This window comes from Ovis canadensis, chromosome 2 (genome assembly GCF_042477335.2).
Source record: "Ovis canadensis isolate MfBH-ARS-UI-01 breed Bighorn chromosome 2, ARS-UI_OviCan_v2, whole genome shotgun sequence".
Classification (NCBI taxonomy): Eukaryota; Metazoa; Chordata; class Mammalia; order Artiodactyla; family Bovidae; genus Ovis; species Ovis canadensis.
The window spans coordinates 136,538,073-136,559,167 of record NC_091246.1 but is presented as its reverse complement, the minus strand read 5'-3'; the positions used below and the strand labels follow the sequence as shown (position 1 = coordinate 136,559,167).

The window sequence follows — 21,095 nt, the reverse complement described above, 5'->3', positions numbered from 1 at the left end:
CCTCTACATGGAAAACCCTAAAGACTCCACCAGAAAATTACTAGAGCTCATCAATGAATATAGTAAAGCTGCAGGATATAAAATCAACACACAGAAATCCCTTGCATTCCTATACACTAATAATGAGAAAGTAGAAAAAGAAATTAAGGAAACAATTCCATTCACCATTGCAACGAAAAGAATAAAATACTTAGGAATATATCTACCTAAAGAAACTAAAGACCTATATATAGAAAACTATAAAACACTGATGAAAGAAATCAAAGAGGACACTAATAGATGGAGAAATATACCATGTTCATGGATCGGAAGAATCAATATAGTGAAAATGAGTATACTACCCAAAGCAATTTACAAATTCAATGCAATCCCTATCAAGCTACCAACCACATTTTTCACAGAACTAGAACAAATAATTTCAAGATTTGTATGGAAATACAAAAAACCTCGAATAGCCAAAGCAATCTTGAGAAAGAAGAATGGAACTGGAGGAATCAACTTGCCTGACTTCAGGCTCTACTACAAAGCCACAGTCATCAAGACAGTATGGTACTGGCACAAAGACAGACATATAGATCCATGGAACAAAATAGAAAGCCCAGAGATAAATCCACACACATATGGACACCTTATCTTTGACAAAGGAGGCAAGAATATACAATGGAGTAAAGACAATCTCTTTAACAAGTGGTGCTGGGAAAACTGGTCAACCACTTGTAAAAGAATGAAACTAGATCACTTTCTAACACTGTACACAAAAATAAACTCAAAATGGATTAAAGATCTAAATGTAAGATCAGAAACTATAAAACTCCTAGAGGAGAACATAGGCAAAACACTCTCCGACATAAATCACAGCAGGATCCTCTATGATCCACCTCCCAGAATTCTGGAAATAAAAGCAAAAATAAACAAATGGGATCTAATTAAAATTAAAAGCTTCTGCACAACAAAGGAAAATAAAAGCAAGGTGAAAAGACAGCCTTCTGAATGGGAGAAAATAATAGCAAATGAAGCAACTGACAAACAACTAATCTCAAAAATATACAAGCAACTTATGCAGCTCAACTCCAGAAAAATAAACGACCCAATCAAAAACTGGGCCAAAGAACTAAATAGACATTTCTCCAAAGAAGACATACGGATGGCTAACAAACACATGAAAAGATGCTCAACATCACTCATTATTAGAGAAATGCAAATCAAAACCACAATGAGGTACCACTTCACACCAGTCAGAATGGCTGCGATCCAAAAATCTGCAAGCAATAAATGCTGGAGAGGGTGTGGAGAAAAGGGAACCCTCCTACACTGTTGGTGGGAATGCAAACTAGTACAGCCACTATGGAGAACAGTGTGGAGATTCCTTAAAAAATTGCAAATAGAACTACCTTATGACCCAGCAATCCCACTTCTGGGCATACACACCAAGGAAACCAGAATTGAAAGAGACACATGTACCCCAATGTTCATCGCAGCACTGTTTATAATAGCCAGGACATGGAAACAACCTAGATGTCCATCAGCAGATGAATGGATAAGAAAGCGGTGGTACATATACACAATGGAGTATTACTCAGCCGTTAAAAAGAATTCATTTGAATCAGTTCTGTTGAGATGGATGAAACTGGAGCCGATTATACAGAGTGAAGTAAGCCAGAAAGAAAAACACCAATACAGTATACTAACACATATATATGGAATTTAGGAAGATGGCAATGACGACCCTGTATGCAAGACAGGGAAAGAGACACAGATGTGTATAACGGACTTTTGGACTCAGAGGGAGAGGGAGAGGGTGGGATGATTTGGGAGAATGACATTCTAACATGTATACTATCATGTGAATTGAATCGCCAGTCTATGTCTGATGCAGGATGCAGCATGCTTGGGGCTGGTGCATGGGGATGACCCAGAAAGATGTTATGGGGAGGGAGATGGGAGGGGGGTTCATGTTTGAGAATGCATGTAAGAATTAAAGATTTCAAAATTTAAAAAAAAAAAAAAAACATATGAAGAATTAACATTAAATAAATAACAATAAATGTTAGAGCAAGAGGGCAATACTGAAGGTTATGCCAAAGTGTTTAGTCAGGATGAGGTTTATAAGTTTCAATTCACCACAACAAAATAGAATGAAAACTGAAACAGTCTTTTATGCAGAAATAGAAATTGAGTCAATTCAGAAGCAAGTTTACTTGTAAATCTGAAGTTAATTTTAGCAAACAGGAAAAGCTAAATGAATACTTTATAAGGTAGCCTGGTCTTACTGGGTGCTTCCATGTTTTTGAGGCCTGTATCTTTCTGAATTATAGTTTTATCTGGATATTTGCCCAGAAGTAGGATTTCTGGATCATATGGCAACTCGATTTTTAGTTTTTTTACAAAAACTCCACACTGTTTCCATAGTGGCTGTTGGTGGGAAATTACCTTCCCACCATCATTGTAGAATGTTTCCCTTTTCTCCACGCCCTCTCCAGCATTTGTCATTTGTAGACTTTTAAAATGATGGCCACTCAGACTGGTGTGAGGTAGCATCTCACTGTAGGTTTGGTTTGCATTTCTCTAACAATTAGTGATGTTGAGCATCTCCTCATGTGCCTTCTGGCCATCTGTGTGTCTTCTTTGCAGAAACATCTCTCTAGAGCTTCAGCCCATTTTTTCTATTGCGGTTGGAGTTTTTGTTGTTGATATTGTTGCATTATATGAGCTATCTGTATATTTTGAAAATTAAGCCCTTGGTTGTTCTCATCATTTGCAAGTATTTTCTCCCAGTCCATATTTTCTCTCATGTTTTTGTTTGCGGTTTCTTTGTTTTAGAGTTCTGAGCTGAGAGCTTACTGAGAAAAAAACAGGAGGGTCCCAGTTTTTGTCCAGTTATGGAAAACTTCATCCTCATACAGCATTTCTGACCAGCACTTCCAATCACTACAGCTTCCTGTGGCTTAATAAATGCAGAATTCTGCTTGGGAGCAGGGCACCTCTGGACCATCTTTAAACTCAGTGCTCAGAGATGATGCCAAGTAAGACCTAAGAGGAGGTGAAGAGGCCAGAATCCAGAACTTTCAACCTTTCTGTAAGTCTGGTGTGACCATTATCAGATCCCATCATAGGTAACTTGCATCATAGCTATTAACACATGCAAACGAATGCACTCAAATGCCTTTTACATTAAAGTGAATTTAGATTGTATGACAGATATCACACCCTGAAAAGATAATGAACAATTTAACAATGACTTAGAATTAGCACTTGAATGCATGGAGGAAATAAAAATGCAAGGAAACGTAAATAACCACCATTGCTTCTGTGAGGCTGCCCCAGCTTCAAAGGTATTTGATTCCAGGATAGAAAAACAGTGTGGATCTGTTCCTAAAAGATAGCAATTACAGAAAAAATGATGACAAAATTCTCAGATTTACTGGGAAGCTTTACCACAGATAAATGTGAACTTCTGAAGTTCTATTTTCTTAAGTAACAAGAAAAAAAAAAAAAGATCTAAGGGTCTCTGAAATTCTTGAGTGCCCCAGTACTAGATTTTGCCTTTTATTTCCTCAAGAGAAGTGTTTATCTGCCCCATTTCTAATATAACCTTCCCCAGTTAGTGAAAATGAATATGATTTGATGCAGTTGACTCCACTGTAGTCATCTGAAACAATCATGTAACTCTTAGTATTTTGCCTTTAAAACTCTTTGTATAGAAGGTAAATAAGTAAATGAACCAGTTGTTTATTGGGTGCTCCCTGCGGACCAAGAGTGGTGCTAGTGCATATGATTAAAAAAAAAAAAAAAAACACCTCTCTATAAAATGGGTGTCTCCATTTTTACTGATGAAGAAACTGAGGGTCATTTAGAGAAGTTAAGAAGTTTAAAAGTCATGGCATTGTTTTGGCTCTCAGAATGCATGAAATAAAACTCCTTTGATACTAGGTTCTAAGCTTCTTATCCATGCCAGTTTTCAAGTGCCTGACAGCAGGAACGTTAGTGTTTTGTGCCCTAGTAGTGTGGTGGGCCGTCAGAAGTCTAGGAGGCCATTGTGATGCTCAGCAACACATACTTTTCTCTGTGGGAATTCATGTTTATTTCCCTTGCCATTATTCTAAGCTATGGTTTCAAGCCAGCCATGGCTGCAACTGGAAATTTCCTTCTTAGGTTCAGCTTCTCTCCCATGGTGATGACCCAGGTCATTGAACAGATAAACCATTCCATGAGGAAGGGAAGCAAGTCCCAAGTGAAATGCATGGGACTGAGGTCAGTAACTGTGTGGCTCTGGTTTGCAACTGAGATTCTAATGCATTTCAATTCAGCTTCTAATGGATTTCCAGAATGTCCTTTGCCAAGTATGAATTGCTCTTTACCTTCAACTCCTCCTGCAAAATGGCAATAGTATTGATTTGTAAAATTTTGTGAAATTTCAGGGCAACCAACACCTTGTAATTACTATGAAAGTTCATATATCTAGGATGTTGACAGACACTCGACTTCTTATTATTTTTTAATCTAGTTACTTAACTATTAATTCAAGTTTCTTAAAATGGTGGCTAACTATTACTTCTATTAAGATTCAGTCTGCAGTCTGAAGAATAGAAATTTAGATGCCCCTTTGAAAAACTATGTGTGTATATATATATATATATATACATATATATATATATATATATAGACTAGAAAGAGCAAAGAAGGCAAAAAGACTGAGACTAGCTAAGTGAATAAAAATAAACATATTGACCATTACAAAATGGATAGCCAAAGAGAGTCACTAGAACACTGCAGGTAGAAAGTAATACCGGGTAGAAAGTAACACAAAACAGAAGCACTTCTCTATATTTAAGTACAGGAAATAAAGCATCCCTGATTAGAACAAACAGGATCAAGTCTGAAAAAGTAAAAGTGAAGGTCGCTTAGTTGAGTCTGACTCTGCGACCCCGTGGACTATACAGGCCATGGAATTCTCTAGACCAGAATACAGGAGTAGCCATTCCCCTCTCTAGCGGTAATAAATTGTGACCAGTTTTCCTGTGCCAGGACTTAAGCATCAAAACTGAACACCAAACTTCAGTTTTTGATCAAGGAGCAGTGACTGGATTTACCCTCATGCCTTAAGCTAGACAAATAGACAGAGCTATAAAACAATGGTTCTCAGACACTGAGGGACAAGTAACACAGGGCAGTGATCCTTGAGAGAAGGGAAATGAATGGGGTGAGCCTCACATCTGCCTCACCTGCTGCCTGGGAGATAATTTCTAGACCAAACTTCAGGGAAATGGAACCAAACAGAGTCCAAAGACTTACTGATTTGAGGAGACAGAGATCAGACTTCAGGGAAGCCAAGGCACCTAGAATCTCTGGGACAGCATACCAGTGACAGTCTTCAGACTGTCAGGGAGGGGTCTTGAACTGCCTCCTGAGCCACCCCTACGTGAAAGGAAACTGCCCAAGGCCAGGGAAAGCACCACAAGTAAAGAACAGCCTGAACAGAGAAATATAATCATCTGCACTCTGAGAACTGCTTGCTAAACTGACATGGGACCATGCCCCAATTATAGCTGGAGACCTCACCACTTGCTCCATCATCACATAACTCAGATCAATGTCCAACAGCTACCTGGAGTTCAGACACAAGTCTAGGCATTCCATAGGATACCTTCTGTCAGGTCCAAGAAACATGCATTCTGGAAGGCCTTGCGCAGAGGATGGGAGAAAGGAGTTCTCATATCCATAGGGACCAGACCTGAGGACCTTTGTGCTCCTGAGGCCAACCGGACACACCACGATATATGGTTTGGAGCCAAAGTAAGGAAACTTAGTAACTACAGCTACTGTTAGTTTTTTTAACAGGTGAGAAGCATTTATCCTTCTCATAGCCTCAGCTTTTTAGATCTGGCTGGAAAATCTTGGATTATTTCTGATCTTGGCTTTGCATGGTCCTATAACAACCATCACAAGCCCTAGTTAAATATATCTGTCTGAACTCAGACTGCTGCTGCTGCTAAGTTGCTTTAATCGTGTCCGACTCTGTGTGACCCCATAGATGACAGCCCACCAGGCTCCCCCGTCTTCTCTTTCTTTGGCTACGCCATGTGGCATGTGGAACTTCCCTGACCAGGGGTCAGACCCATGCCTCCAGTACAGAGTCTTAATGACTGGACCACCAGGAAAGTCTTCAGAGTATCTTTTGAAAAGAAAATACCCTAAACCCAAACTTACCAAATCAACATGTGTAAATGCATCTAAAATAGAGCAGAATGAGGGTTTAAAACAGAAACAAAATACAATTTTACCACCTTTGACCTATTTCATTGTTCCTCAAACTGAATGTCCTTGAGTTTCAAGGGGACTGTGGATATGGAAGATAAAAACCATGCTTATCCCATGCGCACAAATCTTTGTGTCTCTCTACGTCAAAATGTAAGCCCTATCATCATTCTTCCTAGCCAGTATCCATTCCATCATCTGCTCTTTCTGTCAGCTCCCTTTTGTCTTCCAATCTCTGTTCTTGATCATACATTCTTTCTGCATCCTCTTTCTATTCTTTAGGTCCTTCTCTCTCCTCATTCCCACCCAACTCTAAGCTTACAATGATACACTCACTGAATGTGCTCATAAAAACAACCCACTGGTTAAGAGCAAGAGGTCTAGGACGCATTAGACCATTAATTTCGGTCCACGTATTTGGATTCAAATTCTGGCTCTGCCACTAATTAACCAGTTACATGACTGCAAGTTACTTAATCTTTGTGTGTCTCAGTTGCTTGTAAAAGAGAACCTTAATAGTATATTATACACCTTGTAGAGTTGCTGTGAGGATTAATGAGATAGCGCTTCTAAAGCTGTTGAGATAGTGTTGGGCACATGGTGGGCTCTCAACTATTTAAAATGTAATTACTATTTGTTATTAATAATGTTATCTTTTAATTAGGGTTTTTCTTGTTGATCCATTAAGGTCAGAAATGAAAGGGAATTCTAGAACTTTACTTTTTCCAGAAAGGGACAGGGTAGACTCAAGACTTATGAATTAAAAGCCAGGAAGAAATCCCACGAAGATGCTAGGATACGAAAAGGGTACAGAAGGAAAGCTCTGTCTCTCCTTTTGTTCCTTTCCTTCCTCCCTCCTCAGAAACTCATAGAAAGGAAGTGTTAGCACCTTCAGGTCCTCAGGTTAGAATACAGCCTCACTTCTGGATGAGCAATGCTGTGTTCAGAATTACGGTTGACCAAAATTCAACAGATCCTTCTACGCCGTGTCACAATGCAGCAAAACATCAAAAGTAAGAAAAATAATCATACAACTTATTATTATTGTTTTTTAAACAGGCTGCAGACACTATAAAAAAGCCTGTTACACTGAGGAAGAAATAGACTTCACTTACCTGCAGGAAGCTAGTTGGCTGATCAAGGCTTGTCCTTTCTGCAAAGCATCAGCTGTGCAGTCTTTAATTTCTCTGTGTAATTCCTCATGCCTCGCCGCCAAGACAGGCAGACTTAAACCCTCTGATTTAAGGAGCTTAAGGTAAGCTTCAACTCTTCCAAGTGCATCAAATGCCTGCCAAAGAAAACATACTTTCATTTTCTGCCTGTCTAGTGTAAAGTCTACATCAGTGTGTACATAAAATACTAGAGATTAAGCCAGCCTGCTCAATTTATTGGTTTGATCATAACCAAAAACAACAATCCGAGTCTTAGAAAACAGCATATAGCTTTTAGGCTTCATTTGGGGAAACTGGTCATAGTTTCGTTCAGCAGAGATAAATGTCAACACTGTAAAATTACCAAAATGATTTACATTGAAAATGTAGCTAAACAACACAGTTACAACTGTATAAAATTTGGAGAACCAGGTTTAATTTTGCACATTCTGTCCTGAATACAATGAACAAATGAGATGTTTTCAAAATATTATGCAGACTTCATAAGTTGAATATCTCTGTAATATTCTTTTTAAAAATTCCCAATAAATTGCACTTTGGATCTGAAATGCCAGGGGGAAGTATTCAAGAAATTTGGGGGCTTTTGACACTTGCCTTTCCAAGTATAACATTTCCTGTTTACTCTACCCAAGGCATCTGTCTACAGAGACTGAGATTTGGTTCTGAAGCAGCGCAAAGACTAAGACAAGCAAATATTTAGCTTCTGACATGCATAATAGGATTATGAAGGAAAAAAGAAGGACATCACCTTGCAAACCAAGATATTGTCTTGAGAGGGGATTTTTAAGTTCTTTTATTTTTTCCCTTTGTTATTATAGCAGATCAGCAACCAAGTATGGGAGATTAAGCTTACAGAGTTAGCACAGAGTGGATGAACACAGAGAGGAATTACGCTTTTGGCCATGAAGGCCTAGTTGGCACTGAGAAGGAGGAGTATATGATGTACAAACAGTGAAAGAGGACTATGGCAACATGAGGCAAAAAGGGATCAGAGTGCTGTGGTCTTCACAAGTCTCCATCTGTGAGCTTGGGCCCGGAGGCAAGACATGAGTTGAAGAGCTGGCGAAGAACAAGGGAGCTTTTGCACATTGCCCTTCCACTCTGCTGAAAAAAGTCACTTTACAGGCTGCTCCATGTCACTTTGAAGAATACTCCTATCCCAGCAAGCTTGACCGGGCCACGGTCAGCAGGGGCCTAGGCTTCCTGCATTGTTACACCCGAGCCAGAAAGCTCGGCTGGGGCAACCAGGTGAACAAGGAAGATCCCATGGAGGACTTGCAAGAAATGAGAGCAAAGGTCTCATGAGTCAACTATCACCGAGACCTGAGAGAGACCCAAGAGGGGAGCAAGGCTGGGTTAACACTGAGGGAACACATTTGAAGCCAAACATAGAGATTACAACCACGGAGCTGTGTAACAGCACCTAGGCCTCTGCGACTGGCCACCATCAAAGAGTTTTAAAAACTTGATTGAAGTAGAGTTGATTTACAACTGTATTAATTTCTGATGTACAACAAGATTATTCAGATACACATAAACACAGGGTTTATCACAGGATATTGAATATAGTTTCCTGTGATATACAGTAAGGCCTTGTTGTTTAACCATTCTCTATATAATGGTTTGCATCCCAAACTCCCAATCCTTCCCTCCTTCCCCACCATTGTCCCCCCTGGCAACCACAAGTCTATTTTCTATGTCTGTGAGTCTGTTTCTGTTTTATAGATATGTTCATTTGTGTCGTAGTTTAGATTCCACATAGAAGTGAAAACAGATGGTATTCGTCTAACTTACTTCACTCAGTATGATTATCTCTAGGTTCATCCACATTGTTGTAAATGGCATTATTTCATTCTTTTTATGAACAAGTAGTATTTCATTGTGTGTGTGAGTATACATATATACACATACCTATATATACATATACACATACCTATATATACATATACACACACATATATATACACATACATGGGGCTTCCCAGGTGGCGCTAGTGGTAAAGAACTCGCCTGCCAATGCAGGAGGCATAAGAAACGCGGATTTGATTCTTGGGTCAGGAAGATCCCCTGGAGGAGGACATGGCAACCCACTCTAGTATTCTTGCCTGGAGAATCCTCATGGACAGAGGACCCTGGTGGGCTAGAGTTCATGGGGTCGCAAAGAGTCGTATAAGACTGAAGTGACTTGGGTACACACACACATACATATACAAATATACATATATACATACACACACACACACACACACACACACACACACACCCCACATCTTTATCCATCTGTTGATGGATATTTAGGTTGTTTCCATGTCTTGGCTATTGAAAATAGTGCTGCTGTGAACATTTGGGTGCATGTATCTCCTTGAATTATAGTTTTATTTGGATATATGCCCAGGAATGAGATTACTGGATCATATGGCAATTCTATTTTTAGTTTTTTGAGGAACCTTCATACTGTTTTCATAGTGACTGCCCCTATTTACATTCCCACCAACAGTGTAGGAGGGTTCCCTTTTCTCCACACCAAAGGGACTGAATTTTAATGGCAGAATTGGAACTGGACAAAATTTGAATTAGCAAATGAAATCTCTCAAATACTCTCATACGACTTACATGTTGATATTCCTACATGTTTTTCCAGAATAGAATATCAGCCCTAGTGGTAAAGAATCTGCCTGCCAAAGCAGAAGACCCAAGAGACACAGGTTTGATCCCTGGTTTGGGAAGGTCCTCTGGAGTAGGAAATGGTAACCCCCTAAAGTATTCTTGCCTGGAAAATTCAGTGGATAGAGGAGCCTGGCGGGCTGCAGTCCATGGGGTCACAAAGAGGCAGACATGACTGAGCACATGTATACACATTCTGTTTTCTGACCAATGTCCTCACGTCTTCTGAATTTGCTCTTTGCATTTACTGAAAGTGTATAAAGCAAATTCATCCCTGTTTATTTAGCAGATGATAGGAAGTAATACAAATAATCACTATAGTTTAATGAAAACTATGTATTTCTTCTCTATTTTGTGTTTTACAATTACTTTTCAGTCAGTCAACAAATATTTTTGAATGTCTGCTGAGTTCCAGGCATATTGTTCTTAACAACCATGCGAGGGAACAAGAGATTTTCCTTCTTAGGTGACAGAGGAAAATGTGTCTCAGAGAAGTTAAATAAATCTCACAAAGTCATACTTGTACCAGGGACAAACAGTATTTGTACTCAATCTGTCTGGCCCTGAGGCCTCTGCTCTTAAATCCTGAACTATGGTGCCATGCAGAAAAGGATTTCTATGGTAGGCATTGAGAGAGGGGCATTTCCAAGAAGACCATTAATCTTGGGTGGAAAAGTAGAATTTAAAAACTTGCTTTTTGCAAATAGTGTCTACTGTTCCTTCTTACAGATGAGAAAAGATACAGAGAAAGATTGAGCAATTTCTCTTATGTTTATAGGACTGTAAAAGAAAGATAGCTTTAGTAAAGAAACTCTGGACCTGAAGAACTCTCCCTTATCTGATCCTTTTTCTTTCCTGCAATCAGCAACAGAGCCAAATGTCTCGAGTTCCTGATGTTAGATTTGAATTGCTCTCTCAATCTTTCCATAACACTGAAATGCCACTACTGTAATAACCACTCTTTCTGGAATTTTGTTTTGTATTTTTAATTTTATTGCATATTTTGAATAAAGTGGATTCTCTTGTTAATCAAGGGTTAGTTTTAAAGTCAGTGCCTAAAGCAAAAATCTGGTGTAGTCAAAATTATCATGAACTCCCTTAAATCATGCTTAAAGTTTAATGTATGCGTGCTTCCCTGGTGGCTCAGATGGTAAAGCATCCACCTGCAATGCAGGAGACCTGGGTTCAACCCCTGGGTTGGGAAGATCCCCTGGAGGAGGGCATGGCAACCACTCCAGTATTCTTGCCTGGAGAATCCCCATGGATTGAGGAGCCTAGCAGCATACAGTCCATGGGGTCACGAAGAGTTGGACATGACTGAGTGACTAACCACTCGAAGCCCACGCACTGTAATACATACTTACACTGAGGACTAAGAGCCACTGAGCTAAACTAAAGGATAAGTGAGACAGCTATACTTAGCTATGAGGACATTCGCATCATTCTTGAAGATAGTTCTCAAGTTCTTACTGAGAATGGGGAAAGGATAGAGACTTCAAAAGTGCTTTTTCTTGCCTACAAGTTGAACTCCATTCTATCTTAAAATTAAGCCATCATAATCTTAACACATACCACGTTTGTCGTTGTGCTGAGGATTAAAGGAAAATATGAAAGTTAACGAGGGGTTGATGGCGGAAGTGTAGTAAGTACTTGAAAAATATTTGCTGGTTCTTTAAATCTTGACTGATCAGATATATCTTTGAAAAACCACTAAGAAGAGCATCACCACCTGCTGCCTGTTACTCACCCTGGGTGACTTTTTCTCCACATGGCCCCACTGAACAGCTGTTACTCTCAGATCCTTGGCCACTGGTCTCATCTTCATGGGAATTAGACTCTAAAGCCACTGGTACATTAAATGCATGTGTGACATGACTCCACCCCATTCCTAAAGGTTATCATAAAAGGATCATTTCCTAATGGCACAGAAATAAATTGAAAAGCTAAACATTTACTTGAAGGAGGAGGTGGTAGATCAAGGACCAGGATAATTTGTTGTTGTTGTTTAACTTTGAATTAAAATAGCCAGATTTTCTCCCACAGCATTTTCTAAGAAAGATCAAAGTGCCAGGAAAGTACTTATGAATTGCTCTGTGTATCACACTTCACAGAACTATAGCAGTAGAAAGGAGGTGAGTGATTTTTTTTCCCTTCATGAGCCCAACAAATATATTGACAAAAACCTCCTATATGCTGTAAGAGAGTTTATTCCTTATCCTTAATCCTAAGTTAACCCTAATGGGGATAATCTTTAAACCCAAATACAGTTAAATTTCTTAATTTTAAGAGAAGTCTTTCAAGATAATATGTCTGTAATTGTCTGCTGCTGCTGCTGCTGCTAAGTCGCTCCAGTCATGTCCGACTCTGTGCAACCCCATGGACGGCAGCCCACCAGGCTCCCCCGTCCCTGGGATTCTCCAGGCAAGAACACTGGAGTGGGTTGCCATTTCCTTCTCCAATGCATGAAAGTGAAAAGTGAAAGTAAAGTCGCTCAGTCGTGTCCGACCCTCAGCGACCCCACGGACAGCAGCCTCCCAGGCTCCTCCATCCATGGGATTTTCCAGGCAAGAGTACTGGAGTGGGGTGCCATTGCCTTCTCTGGTAATTGTCTGAATTATATGCAAAGCTCATTTCTCTTATTCCCATGTAGAAAACGATCTGAGTATCATTGTTCTCACTTAAACTACCCCCAGAATAGAACCGAGTGCTTGTGTATTTACTGGATCTGTAAGGAACCTGATATACTGGATCCAGTCTGGAAAGAATCTCTCTGTTGCACACATGGTACAGAACAGGTTATTTCTGGCAAGAACAGTGTGACCTCCATGTAAATGCCTTTGGAATGAATATTTCACATTTGGTTTTCTTTCCTTCACATCTCCCTTTTTCTTCAAACCTTTTGTTTGATGGTCAAATAGAAGTTTATGAGTAGGTTAGAATAAACAAGGATATAGGCACAAAGATAACATTTTCTCCCTCTGGGTTCTAGCTCTTTTTGACTATTTTACATGGTACCACTCAGTTCTTAAGAAGACAAGGAGGAGACAAATCATCTCTTTTGGCCCAGGCTTGGGAAAGAGTAAGGAGTTGCTTGGGCTGTGCTCTAAGATGCTAATAAATATCTTTTCTTTTTCCCTTGTTAAGCACAGGATCCAAAGCAGGCTGCACCAAATCAAACAGAGATGATATCAAGACTTGGCACATTGTAGTCTTTTTAAAATAGCTATGAGATTAATTATGTTGAGCACGAACCATGAATCATCAGCATAATTCTTATATCATGCTGTTTCACAAAGACGTTTAATACTGTTTACTTCTTGACTAATCTGAAGAGAAAACAACATGAAAACAAACAAAACAAAACGAAGAAACACTTGCAGAACGCTGAACATTTCCTTTCATGAATCCAAAGGCTGGAGAATGAGTTTGGTTAGAACCTATATACAAAATGTAGCTTCTGATCAGAGCACTGATTTCCACCTGATCTGCAGAGATTCAATTTTCCTCTGCATTTAGTTTAAAAAACAAAACAAAACAAAGCTTCAGCATCTTTTCTTAAATATCACCCAAGATAACTTCTGGTGGGTCCCAGTTTGGCAAGCTAATTCCTAATTCAGGCCTTGTGTAAGCTTTCAAATGCCATGGAGGCCAGGGGCAACAAGCTGCGGTAATTGTCAGTTCCCCATATTTGCTGCCTCCTACTGTTGCTCGGTTGCTGCTGGGCGAAGAACTTTAAGTATTGACCATTTCTTACTTATTCTGAGATGAGCCCATCTTAGAGATGTATAAACCAGACTCCAAAGTAGAACATTAGCAAGCTAGTCGATTTATAATTTATGGTTTTCTTTTTATCTAAATTGACCTAAATGGTTTTAGGATGATCTTGAGAATACTAACATTGAATACATCCATTTGTAATGTGCGAAGCACTTATTTTTCCCACTTATTCAACAAATATTTATTGAAATCTATGGAGCATGTACTCTGCTATGAGCTGCAGGTATGAAACTGAACAAAAGCACTTGAGGCCGTGTTAGAGTGGCAAGTGCATATTAAACACACATACAAGGACAAATAATGACTAGCACACGGTGTGTGCCTGGCTGCTCTGTGCACTAGTCACGTATTAACTCATCTAGGTAGAACAAAGACTCCTGTGAGATACATATAATTATTATTTCTGTTTTACAGAGTAGAAAGCCAGATGCACAGAGAAGTTAAGTAACTGCCCTAGGTCACAGAGCTGACAAATGTCTGAGACTAGATTCATGCCCAGGCAGCCTGGCTCCAAAATCCATTATATCCTTTTACAAAAGTGTCATCCTAGCAAATGTTTCTAAGTATTCTCTTCATACCCAACAATTTCATTTATTTATTTACACTCCAATTCTCCCCTGCAAAGATTCTCTACATTTATCACTGATATTAAAAACTTTCATTACTGAATATTCCCTGAAGTAGATAAGAATTGTTAGATCATTTTAGAAAAGAGTAAACTCAAGTTCAAAATGTAAATTGATTCGTCACATAGTCAATCGTTTGTTCATTTATTCAATAAACTGTTTTGTACACTAGGTGGCATACAAAGATGATTAAGACAATCTATCTCTAAGGAGCACAGAGAAATACTATGGGAATAATAAGAAGTAAGCAATTAATGCTGCCTGAAGACCTCTCAGAGGAGGTGATATGGGTGATTGGCAAGTCTTTCTCTACATCACTACCCTCCTTCTCAGATATGACACAGAGACTGAACTTGAAATTTGTGTTCCTGTGTACTAAAGTAATGAAGCTTTTCTCTTTCAGAATGTTCTAATCTCAACTAACTTGGATCAAACTAGTCTCTTATGAACAATGTAATATAGTTAGTTCACCTTGAAGCTCCACATTTTCTAAGATTCTACTGCTTTTAATCATTCAAATAATTATTGAGCATCTACTACCCGAAAGACACTGTTCTAGGTGTCCTGGTGAACACAAAATTGACATGTTTCCTACCCTGAAGGAAGTTTAATTTAGCAAAGGGAAGTAAATCTATCCAGAAATATCTATACCAGGAAGAATATATTTACTGCCAATGGAGGAGATCAACAGTCTAAACTTATGCATACATTCATGCCTTAGAAGTCAGCTGATAGCAGTACTGTGAAAGATATTCATGGATGAATGACAACAAAACTGAATGTGTTGATTATAAGACTATTAAATATAGACTGAGCTGTGGGCTTTCATGAAAAATGTTAAGATGTTAAAGGTGTTCCTTGATTTTGATTAACTTTTCTATTTTAGATAGCTATTTAATAATTGTATGCTAACTGTTGCTGTTTTTCAGTCATCCAGGGGTGTCCAACTTTTTGTGACCCCGTGGACTGCAGCACGCCAGGCCTCCCTGTCACTCACGAGGGAGCATAAGATAGAAACTTCATGGCATGCTACTCAAGACCTCTTAATGCTTGCCTCTTTTACTCCTTGCCTCTCGTTACTCTCAGCTTATACCCTACACTCTTGGCAAAACAAATTACCTTAGGTTCCCCAAACATGGCACAGTGTTATACTGTGTAGCCTTCCCCAGATCCCTTCATGTCTAGTCTTCCGGTTTAGCTCACTGGTAGCTCCTCTGGAGAAGCCTTGCTTGACGCTTTCCCTGGGTCAGGTTAAGGATCTCCTCTATGTTCCCTGTTGCCCTAGGGTTACTTCATCATGGCTTCTCCCACAGCACACAACACTTCCGTTTCCGTCTCTCTCCTCCAAGTGAGGCTGACGGGGTCTTGAAGAAAAGGATTTTACTTCTCACTGCTTTAGCTCAACTACCATATACTGCATGACCACAATGGGTTATACAGGGTACACAACATACTGAAGTGAAAGTGAAGTGAAGTCGCTCAGTCGTGTCCGACTCTTTGTGACCCCATGGACTGTAACCTGCCAGGCTCCTCCGTCCACAGGATCTTCCAGGCAAGAATACTGGAGTGGGTTGCCATTTCTAGCTGAATGCAAATGGGGAAGAAGGGAGGGAGTAAAAGGAAGTTGCTTTTCTAAGAGAAATGGAAGTTGTTCTGAAAGTGAGAAATCACAGGTTGCTAAGAATTATGAAACCAAAAGCAGTTACACTATCCTTGATCTCTAATGACAATTAGCTTGAGTTCTTGAATTCATTTCTATCACTTCAGCAAATTTCTTCTGAATAACATTTTTTGGATTTTCTCCTTGGACACATTTCTTCTTTTAATCTGTACCACACTGGACCATTTTCATTAATTGTTTCTCACATCTGGCCTAAAACATATCTATTTTGAAAAAGGTAGAACAGTGTGTATATAAATTTTTAAAAATTAACCAAACTCAGTGCTTAATTATTTGGTTTCTGTCTGAAACAATAATGCTGCTATCAGTTCAGTTCAGTTCAGTCGCTCAGTCATGTCCAACTCTTTGTGACCCCATGAATCACAGCACGCCAGGCCTCCCTGTCCATCACCAACTCCCGGAGTTCACTCAGACTCACATCCATCGAGTCCGTGATGCCACCCAGCCACCTCATCCTCTGTCGTCCCCTTTTCCTCCTGCCCCCAATCCCTCCCAGCATCAGAGTCTTTTCCAATTAGTCAGCTCTTCGCATGAGGTGGCCAAAGTACTGGAGTTTCAGCTTCAGCATCATTCCTTCCAAAGAAATCCCAGGGCTGATCTTCTTCAGAATGGATTGGTTGGATCTCCTTGCAGTCCAAGGGACTCTCAAGAGTCTTCTCCAACACCACAGTTCAAAAGCATCAATGCTGCTATAGGCATTACTTTTTGTATTGCTGTAAATATCTGAAAACAGCAACATCATTCTTTAAAAAAAGATTTCAACTTTTCAGCAGTGATGACAGAAGCAGGAGAAGCTGTGAAAATTACTACATTTCAAAGTGTTTCTAGTGTGTTCCTCCAGTCACCCCAACTTTTGCTTCACCTGTGCCTTTAGGCTGATGACCCAAGAAGCAGACCATGTGGCTCTGGCCTCAGTCTCCCCTGCTTTCTTTTTCCAATGAAATCATATGCTTGGGAATGGAAAGTATAGGAATGAAAGTTTGTGACCCATCAGACATGTTTTGCAGATTTAGGGTCAGTCATCGTTGTCATATAAATACAGGCTTATATTATTCTACTCTTGAAAATGTATATTTATTCTCTTTCTGGTTCAAACCACATTCCCTAACAATGATAAACAGATTTTGAGTGATCAACACACATTAACCACAGCTTCTTTTGTGAACATGCCAGAAATATAATCTGGCATGTTATTTCATGATAGGTAATCATGAAAGATGAAAATTTGAAGAGATCAAGATGAATTATAATAATAAGTGTTATGTTTATATTTCATGCCATGTCCTCATAACTCTTAGCAACATCTGGTAACCAGAGAAACTCTTCTCCAACCAGCTATCATCCGATGTCAACAATCAACCCACCCTTGTATTTGTTGTTGAGTAATTTAGCAAATAGCCTCACCAAATGCAGTAGATAATTCTAAAATGATATCGGAGTCCCTCTGGTTCTTGAGTTACATGACTCAGTCTCCATTTGAATCTAGTTATGAAAAACATCAGTAGCACTCATAAAATTTCGGGATACAAAATGATACACATAAATCTGTTGCTTTTCTATACATTAATGATGAACTATCAGAAAGAAAAAGCAAGAAAAAAATCCTATTTAAAACTGTAACAAAAAGAATAAAATGTAATACTTAGGAATAAACTTAACCAAGGAGGTGAAAGACTATAAAACACAAGACTGAAAACTATAAAAACTGATGAGGGAAACTGGAGATGCTACAAAGAAATGGAAAGATATAATGTCTTCTTAGGTCGGAAGAATTAATATTATTAAAATATCCATACTACCCAGAGTAATCTACAGATTTAATGCAATCAAAATACTCATGAAATTTTTCATAGAACTAGAACAAATAATCCTAAAATGTATATGAAACCACAAAAACACTGAATTGCCAAAGCAATCTTGAGAAGAAAAAAAAAAGAATAAAGCTGGTAATATCATGCTCCCTGACTTTAGACTATATATTACAAAGCTACAGTAATCAAAATAGCATGGTAGTAGCACAAAAACAGATAAATAGAACAATGGAAGAGAACAGGGAGCCCAGACATAAACCCACACACCAAGGTCAATTAACCTACAACAATGGAGATAAGAATATACAGTGGATAAAAGATAGTCTCGTCATTAAGTAGTGCTGGGAAAACTAAACAGCTACATGTAAAGGAATGAGATTAGAACATTTCCATATACAAAAATCAACCCCAAATGGATTAAAGATGACCTAAATGTATCACCTGAAACTTTAAAATTCCTGGAAGAGAACACAGGCAGAACACTCTTTGACATAAATCATAGCAATACATACATACATACATACATATATATATATATATATGTATATATTTGGATTGGTCTCTTAAGACAAAGGAAACAAAAGCAAAAATAAATAAATTGGGACCTAATTAAACTTAAAAACTTTTACACAGCAAAGGGGACCATTGACAAAATAAAAAGACAACTTACTGAATGAGAGAAAATATTTAGGAATTATATGATTGATAAGAGGTTAATATATAAAATGTGTAAACAGCTGATATGTCAATATCAAAAACTTAAAATAAATGGGCAAAAGATCTGAATCTACATTTTTTCCCAAAGAAGGCATACAGATGGCCAACAGACACATGAAAGATGCTCAACATCACTAATCATGAGAAATGAAAATCAAAACTACAATGAGATATCACCTCACACCTGTTAGAATGGCCATCATCAAAAAGGTCACAAATAAGAAATATTGGTGAGGATGTAGAGAAAAGGGAACACTTGTGCACTGTCAGTGGGAAAGTAAACTGGTGCAACCACTATGAAAAACCCTATGGAGAGACTTCAGAAAAACTAAAAATAGAACTGCCATCTGATCTAGCAATCCCACTGGGAATACAGTCAAAGAAAATGAAAACATTATTTTGAAAACCCTATGTTCACAGCAGCATTATTTACAATAGCCAAGATATAGAAGCAATCTAAATGTCCATGAACAGCTGAATGAAACAAGATGTCGTGTGTAAACATACATATTATATACTCAGTCATAAAAAGAATGAAATTCTGCATTTACATCAATGTGGGTGGCCCCAGAGAGTACTATCCTTAGTAAAATAAGTCAGTGAAAGATAAATACACTGTATTATCACTTATATGTGAAATCTAAAATATTAGGCAAAGGAATGTATACAACAAAACAGAAACACACTCATAGACACAGAGAAAAAGAACCAGTGGTTACCAGTGGAGAGACAGAGGGAGATGGATAGGACAGGATATGAGATTAAGAGATACAAGCTACCATGTATAAAACAGATAAGCAACAAAGATATATTGTATAGCACAGGGAAATAAAGTCATGTTTTGTAATGATGCAAGTAAAGGAGAAGAGTGAAAAAGCTTGCTTAAAGCTCAACATTCAGAAAACTAACATCATGGCATCTGGTCCCATCACTTCATGGGAAATAGATGGGGAAACAGTGGAAACAGTGTCAGACTTTATTTTTTTGGGCTCCAAAATCACTGCAGATGGTGACTGTAGCCATGAAATTAAAAGACGCTTGCTCCTTGGAAGAAAAGCTATGACCAACCTAGATAGCATATTCAAAAGCAGAGACATTACTTTGACAGCAAAGGTCCGTCTAGTCAAGGCTATGGTTTTTCCAATGGTCATGTATGGATGTGGGAGTTGGACTGTAAAGAAAGCTGAGCACCAAAGAATTGATGCCTTTGAACTGTGGTGTTGGAGAAGACTTTTGAGAGTCCCTTGGACTGCAAGGAGATCCAACCAGTCCATTGGAGATGGACTCAACAGTCTAAAGGAGATCAGTCCTGGGTGTTCATTTGAAGGACTGATGCTAAAGCTGAAGCTCCAATACTTTGGCCACCTCATGTGAAGAGTTGACTCATTGGAAAAGACTCTGATGGGGGATTGGGGGCAGGAGGAGATTGGGGGCAGGAGGAGAAGGGGACGACAGAGGATGGGAAGGTTGGATGGTATCACCGACTCGATGGACATGAGTTTGAGTAAACTCTGGGAGTTGGTGATGGACAGGGAGGCCTGGCGTGCTGCGATTCATGGGGTCACAAAGAGTGAGACACGACTGAGCGACTGAACTGAACTGAACTGAATCTACAAAAAGACTGAATCACTGTGTTGTATACTTGAAAATAACATAACATTACTATAATAGTGGCTCAGTGGTAGAATCTGCCTGCAAAACAGGAGATACAGGTTTGATCCCTGGGTTGGGAAGATTCCCTGCAGAAGGGAATGGCAACCTACTCCAGTATTCTTGCCTGGGAAATCCCATGGAGGGAGGAGCCTGATAAGCTACAGTCCATAGATTGGGTTGCAAAAGAGTCGGGCATGACTTAGCAACTGAAAAACAAGGATAATTTTTCAAAAAGAGAAAGAAAAGCACCAGTAGCAACACTACTGCTATGGGCCTGTGTGCCAACATTGCCACCTATTGCTCTTTCCAGGCACAAACCATCATACCTCAAACCAAAGACCAGAGACACTCTCTAGGTAAGAAACACTCTGGAGCCTTGGGTAATCATGGACCCCTTACAGGATGAAAAGGCAATCAATGTCACTCCTGAAGCTACAGAGTAAAGGTAGTGGGGCACTCTTACTAATGTGGACAATTAGGTGGTGATTATACTTAACTGAATTTCACAAATTGGAGTTACGTTGGCTTACAGACTTTTTGCATGCTTTATTCTCTGCTATATTCCCAGCATTTAGAACAGTGCATGACACACAGTCACTGCTCAATAAATATTTATTAAATAAATGAATCCCTAAAGAAAATAAGTAATTGTTCTCATAAATTTGCCACACTACCTATTTAGCAACTTCAATTTTAAAAAATTCTGTGACTTTTCTCTAGTAAATAAGAACATCCCTAG

At 39.0% G+C, this 21,095-nt stretch overlaps 1 protein-coding gene across 7 annotated transcripts in view; it reads right to left on the bottom strand.

The window, feature by feature from the left end:
• Window positions 1–21,095, bottom strand: part of CCDC141 (coiled-coil domain containing 141) — a 248,238-nt gene that overhangs the window by 79,883 nt on the left and 147,260 nt on the right. For all 7 annotated transcript variants that reach the window (XM_069577068.1, XM_069577070.1, XM_069577075.1 and 4 more), the window contains one exon: window positions 7,371–7,543. In XM_069577068.1, the coding sequence (XP_069433169.1) occupies window positions 7,371–7,543 (173 nt within the window). The remainder of the gene's footprint in view (window positions 1–7,370; window positions 7,544–21,095) is intronic.